General features: G+C 34.8%; 1 protein-coding gene and 1 pseudogene across 1 annotated transcript; one reads left to right on the top strand and one right to left on the bottom strand.

The window, feature by feature from the left end:
• Positions 1-3,433: 3,433 nt before the first annotated feature.
• Positions 3,434-6,829, bottom strand: LOC134274060 (uncharacterized). Its single transcript, XM_062756298.1, has 4 exons — positions 6,719-6,829; positions 4,992-5,053; positions 3,740-3,883; positions 3,434-3,609 (listed from the first exon to the last, which is right to left on the bottom strand). The coding sequence occupies exons 1-4, from the start codon at positions 6,805-6,807 to the stop codon at positions 3,449-3,451; spliced, it is 456 nt and encodes a 151-aa protein (XP_062612282.1). The 5' UTR covers positions 6,808-6,829; the 3' UTR covers positions 3,434-3,448.
• Positions 6,830-6,874: 45 nt separating this feature from the next.
• Positions 6,875-9,073, top strand: LOC134274062 (nucleolar protein 56-like; annotated as a pseudogene).
• Positions 9,074-10,956: the final 1,883 nt, after the last annotated feature.

Below are 10,956 nucleotides of genomic sequence, written 5' to 3' on the forward strand. Positions count from 1 at the left end.
CGATTTAATACATGGAAGAAATTCATTTTCTTAAGCAGGTGTAAAATTTGGCGTTTTGCTAATCAAGGGTATGCCATTAACTTTGGTGGACACATGAATATAATTTATACATGTAATTGCCTTAAAATTATAGTAGTAATTAGTATGAAATTGTCTGTCAGCAAATGACTCGATTCAATTCAATAGTTTATTCTCTTAAACTGCACTACAGTGTAGAGAAGATACAAACATGAAATAGGTACAATACAATATAATATGCGTCAGAAAAATTAAACAAACGATGAAAAATGACAGTGTCATAAATGTTAGTTACTTCATGTTGAATTGTTTTTGCTGATACAACATTCTTTCAATCGTAAAACTTTGAATATGATGACTTCAAACAACATTGTTGAAATTCAGCTATTTTTGCCAGAAAGGATCACTTCATTAAAAATAGGGATCGATCTGACCTATAGGACCGGGCTTGGTTTTTTTCTCTACAAAAAGCTTGTCGAATCCGTTCCGATTAATGACATTAGGCCAAATACATTTAACAATTTGTTTTTTTCCTAAATCTTTATTTCAGTGAGTAGAGGTAGAAGAATTCTTTTCATTGATTTTCTTAGTTTGTTATCTCCAAATGTAACATTGATATTTGTCTTTACTTCTCATTGTGCATGATGGTAATGTCTACTGTCTCTGAAATTCTATTCTTTATGTCTAGACTATGTATCCGTGGATATAATAAAAAAAAATGCCATTAATGTGTGCAAATTATATAGGCTTAAATGAAATCCAAGGGAATACAGTTACTGATATATGTAGCCAAAATCAATGTGATTAAATTCAAAGGAATATATACAATTGAAATTCGACGCAGCTCAATGCTGTCAAGAATACCTGTATCAAATAACACAGAGTGAGTTACTCTTGTCCGCGGAGAAAGTGTGCTAAACTGAGGTTTGTTCTGCCTGACTGACAACTGTACATATGATTGTTACGATTTGACATCTCTTTAGTTTTTCTTGTATCAAGAATGGGCATGCATAAATGATAGATAATTGAAGGAAAATAAATAAGTCTATTAAAAAAAATTAAATTGTCTTTGAAAAGGCAAAATTTAAAACTTTAAAAGTATGGTGCCAGGTGGATTCGAACCCGCGACTTTAAAAAGAAGCACTTCATGGAGTAAAACCAACTCACAAATCAACTGAGCTAGTCCGTCTATAACAAGATTTGGTATAAATTTGAAGCAGATTTTCAAAATCAAGTTTCCTTATTTTTTTTTTGTAGGTTTTTTTGGAAATTTCGACCCTAGGGCAGGGGTGCCCCTAAAAAAATCCTATCTTAAATCATTCCTTACATCATAACCTAATATTAAAATATCACAATTTTATTTAGGGGCAGGCCTGCCCTGAAGGACTTCTAGGCCAAAATTCATGCAAAAATCAACACTTTAACTGACAAAATGGTGTTTCAGCCAACTTTGGAGGCTTAATGTAAAGTTGTAAATAATAAATTTTAGGTATAAAATACAAATTTGAAAAATTTAGACAAATGTACGATAGAAAACAACAAATAAAGATTAATATTTAAATGTCACTTTTTCCGGGAAATTGTTCTCTCCTATAGGTCAATTCTTTTGTCGAAGCGAATACATCCTTTAAATGGAAATTAAACTTATCACTTAATCAAACCAAATGTGTACAGAACTGTCAGTGTCATAGGCGAGTTAACGTTGAATGTAAGGAAAATATGGAGAAAAACAAAAATAGTGGCCCTATAGTCCATTGAAACGATTTAGGGGCAGTATAAACAGTAACCCCTTTAAAAATCAGAGGTGGGATCAGCTGCCATGGAGGATTAATCATCCCCTGCCGACCGGTTACAACCGCCTTGCGCCTTGTCATGATCGCGCAGACAGAAACAACCGTAGACAATTCAGTGTATATATAAATAAAAGTCAAATCTACAAATATTGTACTGAAAACATATTAGATAAATTTAAACCACAGACAAATTCAACTGTTTGGGGTTTGTGCAGTCAGTTGTGTAGGTATTGCTGACAATTGCCAAATCGTTCGTTAATCCTTTTCTCGATGACTCGCGTTCAGGGGAGCCTACAATTTCAATGTACTTTGGTATGGTTTTCTCCAGTGTTGGTTCGTCTTTCTGTGAAAAGACATTGCCATTTGACTGACACGGTTTCGGGCCTCCACTGTCGCGGGCATCTTTTGTTCATTTTCAATGTAATTTTCAATGTCTGCGTATGGTGGATCCCTTTGTTCAGGTGGTGTTTCAGCTCTTGATCCAATTTTCAAATCTTTTGATTCTTTGCCGTGGATAACGTCGTATGATCTTAGCTGTGGGTTCCCTTTTGGATAAATATCCTGGTTGTGCCCTGCAGTACCATTATTTTTGAAGCATTTATATCGGATCTGTGTAATTACCAACACAGCAAACAGGAGTAAGAACAACCCACAGAATATAAAAATCCCTAACAAGAGGGGGCTATTCCCCAAGATGAGTTCATCTAACAGAGTTTTAGTCAAGCCACTCTGGGAGTTTACTATGATTGCGCACGCGTGCTGCTAGTTTCTCCGGAGATGAGAGCAGACGTTGTTACCACTTCCGGGCTAGATTCATAGGCGCTTGGTTACAGGATGGCCGGTGTATTTTGTGTATTATGTGTTTTTCTAGGTGTGTCTGAATACCCTCATCAAAATAAAAAATAAAAATTCGCCGAAATTAGCACGTTTTAAATATGTCATATTCACTGTATATAAAAAGACTAAAGGAGCGCCACTCGCCATCTTGAATCAAAGGGGGTGCTTTGGTTCACAGTTGATTTTAATCAATATCTACATTTTTCCTACCGGTTTCGGACGAGATGTAGCCTCAAAAATGATTGAATAACACCTTTCAAACGTCTGCCGATTTGAACCTGCCGTATAAAACATGCAGTAAACCCAAAACGTCCTCTATACCAAGTACAGAAATCGAAAGCAACGTAAGTGCCGATTTCTAACGATGAAAAATGTAGAGAGGTCTCGGAATTACACGGAAAATCTAGAGAGAACAAGTTTGGCGCGATTTCTGACTTTTCTAGATTTTTCATGTATTTCCCGGACGCCTATAAATTTTACCTAGTCGAAATCGCCACTTCCGTTGCTTTCGATAAACAGGTGCAAGAATCGAGGACGTTTCGGTTCACTGCTTGTTTAAAACGGCATATGTAGGTCAACAAATGATAGGGAGTTGTCATTCAATCATTTTTGAATCTAGATCTCACCGACAACGGTAGGAAAAATGTAGATATAGATGAAAATTTAGTGTGAACCGAGTTACCCCCTGATTTTCAAGATGGCGAGTGGCGCTCCTTTACTCTTTTTATATACAGTAAATATGACATTTTTTAAAACGTGCTAATTTCGGCGAATTTTTATTCTTATTTCGATGAGGGTATTCAGGCACACATAGAAAACCACATAATACACAAAATACACCATCCTGTAACCAAGCGCCTATGGCTAGATTTTGTACTCGCGGTGGAATATACGGTGGTTGCTGTTGAACTCTTTTCTAATTCTTTTTGAGTTGTTGCCAGATTTTTCTCTGTTGTGTCCACTTAACAAAAATCAAATAAGTACATTAGAATGATTTTGAAACATGATTCCATTCTTTGCAATCACAGCATCTCTAAATGTGAATAGTTCCCTCTCCCTTCCCCGTATAAAATGTAAAGTGGAATTGATACCTTCTGTTGATATTGGCATACAGCCGTATGAGGGACTACAAAATTCGGTTTCACTACAAGAGCAGTGGGACTGACAGTCCTTTCCATAACTCGGATGACGACACGGCGTGGAACAATTGGTTCCTGAATACCCGATAACACAACCTGGAGAAGATTTTTATCACATGTTAATTAAGGAGGAATATATGTGTTATTAGTATCATAACTAGAGCAAAGCTCGTTGCAAAGCAACGAGAAGGTCTTCCGTCCTGTTTTGACCGGAAGTGACGTCAGCAAAAAGAAAGCAATTAATGAGCTTAGTCGTCTCCCGTCACTTTATAATTTCAATTTTGCATCAAAACCTTAAATAATAAGCTATTTTTGGCTACTTCCGGTTTGACCAGAAGTGATGTCAATGGAAGGAAAATTAAGTTTTGTGCTTCCTGTGATACATGTTACCCAAAAACTTGTCAAGAACAGCAAAAATATGCATTTTCTGACTACTTCCGGTTTGACCGGAAGTGACGTTGCCGGGCGCATTTTGACGACTTCATTAGATTAAGCTTGACATTTTGAACAACATTGCTTCTTGGATGTATTACAAATTCCCAATACTTTTTGAGATATCTGGAAAACACTTTTGGCCCTTCTAGATCCCTTAATTTAGGGGTCAGCCCTTTTTTCGAGATATCATTTGAAAGATCTTGTAATTTTGCACAAAATTTGTTCTATATATTTTAACAAAATATTTTTAGTTTAGAAGATAAAAAGCAAAATATGTGTAAATTTTCGCTCTTTTAGGCGTTCTAATTTTTGACCCCTATATAGCACCATTTTGAATAAAGAAATCGAAAAACAAAAACCACTATGCACAACTTCAATCCTTCTATTTTCTAAAATCAGTAGAATTTTTGCTCCAGCTTTAGCCGTCTCTGAGCCTTTGTCTGGAAATGAAAGCCTATAAATTTTCGTTTAAAGGGAAATAACTCAAAACCGGAAGTGACTTTTTGAAATTTTAGATAGCATTCTGATAGAGTTTAGTAACGTCTATCAACTCTGAAAATTTGAGCAAAATCCATCAAGAAATGAGGGAAATATGAGGCCTCAAAGTTGCCGTCTAGGAAAAGGAAAAAAAAAGAATAATAAGAATAATCTTAATCATCAGAATCAGTAGAAGGTCTTCCGTTGGAAACGGAAACCTTAATGATCAAAGATTTTAATCAGAGATAATTTCTTAGTTACAGATTTTATGATAGAATCATGCACAGCTTACTGATGCATTTTCCTCTTTCGTTGTCCCAAATCTTATCTGGACAACACACTAAGTTTGGGTCGCTGAAAGAAATAAGATAAATATTTTTTTATGTTCCCAAGGTCGAATATACATGGGTATATAGTTTTTGCCTAGGACATTCGTCTGTCTGTCTGTCTATAGACAAAAATTTACCTTTTACTTTTTATTGGTTCGAGTTATGGCTTTCATGTTTCAGGTGTATATTCCTTGTGACAAGACCTTTCTTTGGATACCAACACATGTTTGATCTCTTGATATTGGAATTTGACCACCTTTTGCAAATATTTACACAACTTTAACCTGAACATTTTTAATTAAGTATTCAGAATAAAATTTTAATTTGTGAAAGTGCAACGAGGTGTAGATTAAAGCCGTCCAGAAATTCGAAGTTTCAATAACTTCGAGATGAAAAAATGTATTTGTTTAATTTTCGTGTGAAATGACTTTGCATTATATAAGTCGTGATATTATGCAGAAAATTTGAAACAATATCAACTTCAAATGTGTGTCTATGCACCTTTAACATCATTCTCATTTCTGGCATTTCAGAAATAACTTGATTTTTTAAGGTTATGACCAAGTTTCAAGTTTTGTAAACTTTTGCAAAAGTGGGTCAGACTCCAAGGTCAATGTCAGAAGGTAAAAAAACATGTATGTTTGTAATAGAAGACATGCATTTTTACTAGGAATACACATGTGAAATATTAAAACCAATTAAAGGATTTGCGAGAATTTACCAGCGAGAAAGACAGACAGACGGACAGAGCAAAAATTTGTGTGCCCCTGAATCTTTGATTTCGGGTACATAAAAGTTTGGTAAGACAACGAAGTCCTGTATTAGATTTAATTAATCCTTATAATCAAGAAAAATTCTTGCAAAGAACTTAACAATTAACAACTATTGGCAAGATGATTAAATTTTTTTTGTAATTCATATTTCATAATACCATCTATAAGTTTTTTTTTATAATGATTCATTATATAATATATAATAGTCATTTATATTGTTTCCTCCTTAATTAATGGTAAAATCCTGCATGCATGGTATTTATAAATATAAATCATGTAAATGTACATTGTTTTTTTGAGTGCTCCAGAATTATTTTTCAAGTACCCTTAATGATATAAAAAACATATCTACTTTTCTTATTTTAAAACATGATACTATTATAGTTATCTTTATCATGTTTATATAGGCATTGAATCGAAGGATGGTCCATGAAACTTTCAAAGCGATCTAGATACATGTAAATAGAATATAATAAAAATGGAATCTGCAAAATTTTCATTTTTATGCAACTGTTTCATTATTAAAAAAAAAAAGAAGAAAGAAATGAGTATGTTCAATGCATTCGGTGTCCTCTGGATGTAATCCCATGGAGTGCAGTTCTAGATTCTTCCTTTTATAAATTCTAAGAAATCATAATTTATTGATAATTATGATTTTAAAACATATAAGAAAAATATACACATCATGATTAAACCATAAGCAAATGAAAGAACTAGACATATTTAATTTTTCAAAGTACTAGTACCATATATATTTTTTTTGGACTAGACGGGAAAATATTCATTTGATATTTTGAGATATTAAACATGTTAAATGTTGATGTGATTTTTGTTTATTACATTTATGTATAAATTTAGAATGCCGATTAATTCTTTAATGATGAATAATCATTGCGAATTTCAAAAGTAGCACTTACCTCGGACATCTGGCATGAAGACGACAAAATTGTAGCAAAAATAAAAGTAAACACTTTTTCTTTTTGTTTTTCATCCCTATAGAAAACATCAGCTAGCAAACAATTCTTCCGCATATTGTAATTTGTTCAAATTATCACTGGTTAATTTTCACAGGAATGGATATCTCCCCAATTGATCTGATGAACATCGAGGCATTCGCTGCTAAAGTGATTTCATTAACAGAGTACAGGAAAGGACTAGCTGACTATCTCAGGAGCAAAATGAAAGCCGTGGCACCTAATCTGGGCACTCTCATTGGTGATCAGGTCAGAAATAAGTTATAAATGAAATTTATGTAATTATTGTCTATGTAAAGAAATATTTTAAATGTTAAAGCTTGTTTGTTTTTATATTTGAATATCACATGTATAATTTATGTCTCCTTTACTGCAGGTTGGGGCTCGCCTGATTGCACATGCAGGCAGTTTAACTAATCTGGCCAAATATCCAGCATCTACAGTGCAGATATATATGCTATAATAATTGTGGTTTTCCAGTGGAGGTTAGACAGTTTAATGATTTCTAAGCTTCAGAAGTTGTAGGGATTGGAATTATCCATATACTGGGTACTTATTATGATGCATGCTTTGGATGCAGCATCTAAATGCATTTTTTTAAAAAATCTATAGATTACTAGTAAGCTTATCATTTAATTTGTTCTTGAGTTGTCTCAAAACCAAAGTCAACATACCTAAGTAGAAACAAAGTCAAACATGAAATAAGAGTAGAATTATCTAAATAGCTGACCGATTTCTTTCAAAGGGCCATTAAAACCAAGGGAAATACCCCCAAGTATGGACTTATCTTCGACTCTACATTCATTGGTCGCGCTGCAGCCAAAAACAAAGGGAGGATTTCCAGATACCTAGCCAACAAGAGTTCCATTGCTTTGAGAATCGATTGTTTCTCAGGTGAGGAAATAGCAGATGAAATTTAAATTATAAGTTTTACTTACCTTTATTCATCAATTTTGAGCTTACCTGAGCGGGAGATCAAAAGAGCTTTTCTGATTAAAATTTGCGTAAGCTGTAGTTTTTAGCTTACGTAAGTCAAAAACTCAAGCCAGTTTTTCTTATCAAAGGGTGCCCTGCATCCATCTTTTTGTGTACTTTTCACATTTTCCTCTTCCAGAGAACCACTGGGCCAATTTCAACCAAACTTGTCACAAAGCATCTCTACATGTAGGTGAAGGGTATTCAAATTTGCTCAAATGGAAAACTACCCCAAAAATATGAAAGTTACCTGAAAGCTTCATTAATATGTAGTGTAGATTTATTCAAGTTTTGTTTATCCAACACATTTTTAGGAAAATTTTAGGAATTTTTTTTTTAAAATCATTGTAAAAATTGCTTGTAAAAATATATTATCATTTAAATTGGGAAAATCAATATATACATGTATTGCAATATGAAATACACATCCCTCATTTGAACAGCATTTTAAATAAAGACTAATTTCTTCTTTCCATTTCTAACTGTAGAGATCCCCACTCAGGTATTTGGGGGACCATCTTAGACAGCAAGTGGAGGACCGCCTTAAGTTTTTGGACACGGGGGAGGCACCTCAGAAAAACATTGACGTCATGCATGAAGCTGTGCAAGAGGTGAGCTCTGGTAGTTTTTATCGAAAACAGTAAAGGAGAGAGGTCTTCATGATGAGTATCAGAGTAGTTCTCCAGATTTTACAAACAGATTCACTGATAGATGATAGTTTCCATGTTTTATTCAGAGTGTCCAAATGCAGCAATATAAATAATAAATTTTTCAGCAGCAAAATAAAAAAATAAGTACTGATTCATGAAACTAATGTTGCAGGCAGCAGTTGTTCAGGCTAAAGTAGCCAAGAAAGAGAAGAAGAAAAAGAAGAAAGAGAAGAGGAAATCCTCGGCTGATGATACCCTAGATACGACACAGGAGGCCGATACCACACAGGAAATGGACATTTCTCAGGAGGAGCCCAAGAAAAAGAAGAAAAAGAACAAGAGGAAGTCAGAGGGTGAGGAGGGCCTGGATACCACCCAGGAGATGGATACCACCCAAGAGGAGGAGCCACCCAAGAAGGAGAAGAAAAAGCCCAAGATGGAGGCTGAGGAGGAAGAGTCGGAGGAGGAGGTGACAAAGAAGAAGAAAAAGAAGAAGAACAAGTAATGGTTTCAAGATGAGAAGTATGCTCTCTGACCAGGGAAAATAGATATTGTACACCTTACTTAAATGATGTAAATGATTAGATAAGTAATGGTTTTAATATGAGAAGCATCATCTCTGTAAACCTGGGAAAATAAGAAATTGTACAGACTACTGATTTAGAGGTCGAAACTCTTGGAACACAGAGGAATTCTCATTTTATAATCTTTTATCTGCTTAATTTCTTAGAAGATGTACTAATTTTATTAATATAATGTTTGATTGGTTACATACTGTTCTGGTATACTGTGAAATGACAAATTTTGTGGGGGTTTAATTTTCGAGGTTTTCGAAGTATGAAGAGACCCACGAATTTATGTCCACCATGAAATGCAACTTTTCACATTATTGCAACTAAACAATACCTCAACCATGAAATTATGTCCCCATTAACCAATATATTTCCATCAAACCAGGAAAATTTGACCCCTCGAAAATATGTGATTTTACTTTGTTGTACTTTGTAAGCTGTGTTTACTTAAGTTTGTTATAATCTTTTATGTAATATGACGATATGTTACTGTCAAGATCTAGCAATAAAAAGACTTTTTATATTAACTGCGCAGTAAATTGTAATATTAGATAATTTTGAAAATTTCTGAAATTACGAAAATAAAAAACATTCTTTCCATCCTAAATGCTCATGAGTAGTATAAACGGTCCCGCTAGGACCGCATTCTGATTGGCTGAGAGGAATCACGTGATCAATTTTGATTGGTGGAGGGGATAGGTGGGTCAAGGGAGTGCATCCCCTGGGGGATAGGGGGGTCAAGGGAGTGCATCCCCTGGGGGGATAGGGGGTCAAGGGAGTGCAGCCCCTGGGGGGATAGGGGGTCAACTCAGTGCAGTCCTTGGGGGATAGGTGGATCAGTAGATAGCTCCTGAATACGGTGTTTACATTGGTACGTGGGTACTACGTTTTGTTTATGGACACAGGTAAATACTTGGCAGCGACTCAAAAAAGAATGTGATTATGACGTCACGCTTCACAGTCTAGACAGCCCTATAACCGGTTCAAACTGGTTTTACTGAAAACAAGAACAAACCTTGGATTTTTGTGAAAAAACATAGAACACTAACACAGATTTTTTTTTTCAATTTTTATTCAGAATGAAAATACATACAACAATTTATCAGGCTGTCTTTTTTTAATCTAAAATACCCTCCAAATTAATCATTCACTCCAACACATTCCATCCAGTCCAGCACATTCGAAATTAATCGTCCAGGCCGAATCATCATAAAACTTCAAATCATCATTATCATCATTACCATAGTCTCGTGCCCTCCAAGGAATATCTTTTTTATTTGGAAAATAAGGAATTATTCCATGGAGATACTGTGCAAAAGGACCCCTAAATCCCGGTCTCTTTAAGGGTTTTCAATCTCTCGTTTTTCCTTCTCTTTTGGTCTGGAGTAAATCTTCAATACACTTTTCTAACTTAGAGGTAAAGTAATTAGTTCCAATCAGAAAATCATCTTAATCATCCTCAGCTGTGATCTCCCATTTGTAGAGAAGATAACCCTTCATTTCCCCCTCAAAAGAGCAGTGCTTTCTTTTCACGACATAAATTTCAGGAAATTTCACTCTTTTTTTCCAACCATACTTTTTGTTTAGTTTCTTCAAATTTTTCTTCCCACATTTGTTTATAGTATTCACAATAAGTCCATGGTTTTTGATTAGATTCCTCTGAATGGGTTTTATGGTAATCCTCCCTGGCTTCTTCTAGGGTTTCCATCCAGGGTCCATTCTTGTCAGTATTCTCAATAAGCCACCTATACCTTGGTTCCATACCTCTGACTTGATCACTGAAACTTTTTTTTTACCTGTGTTCACTTCCACGTACTCACACAGAATGATCCTTCATGTTCAGCTCTGGTTTATATATATAGCATGGATTTATTTTAGGGCCGTGTGCAAAAATACGTTTTACCTACGTTTTCTTATATATACCTGTTTGCATCACCTGTAAAGAACCGTGTGCAAAAAAGGGTCGTGTGCAAAAGAAATATAC

The sequence above is a fragment of the Saccostrea cucullata genome, unplaced genomic scaffold (assembly GCF_032062105.1).
Source record: "Saccostrea cucullata isolate Sc308-1 unplaced genomic scaffold, CSIRO_AGI_Scuc_v1 ctg7793, whole genome shotgun sequence".
Taxonomy (NCBI): Eukaryota; Metazoa; Mollusca; class Bivalvia; order Ostreida; family Ostreidae; genus Saccostrea; species Saccostrea cuccullata.

Coding starts and splice junctions, on each gene's coding strand:
- LOC134274060 (XM_062756298.1), bottom strand. CDS start 6,807: ATGTTTTCTATAGGGATGAAAAACAAAAAGAAAAAGTGTTTACTTTTA. Junction 5,054..6,718: donor CTTCATGCCAGATGTCCGAG/GTAAGTGCTACT, acceptor TATTTCTTTCAG/CGACCCAAACTTAGTGTGTT. Junction 3,884..4,991: donor CGAAAGAGGAAAATGCATCA/GTAAGCTGTGCA, acceptor AATCTTCTCCAG/GTTGTGTTATCGGGTATTCA.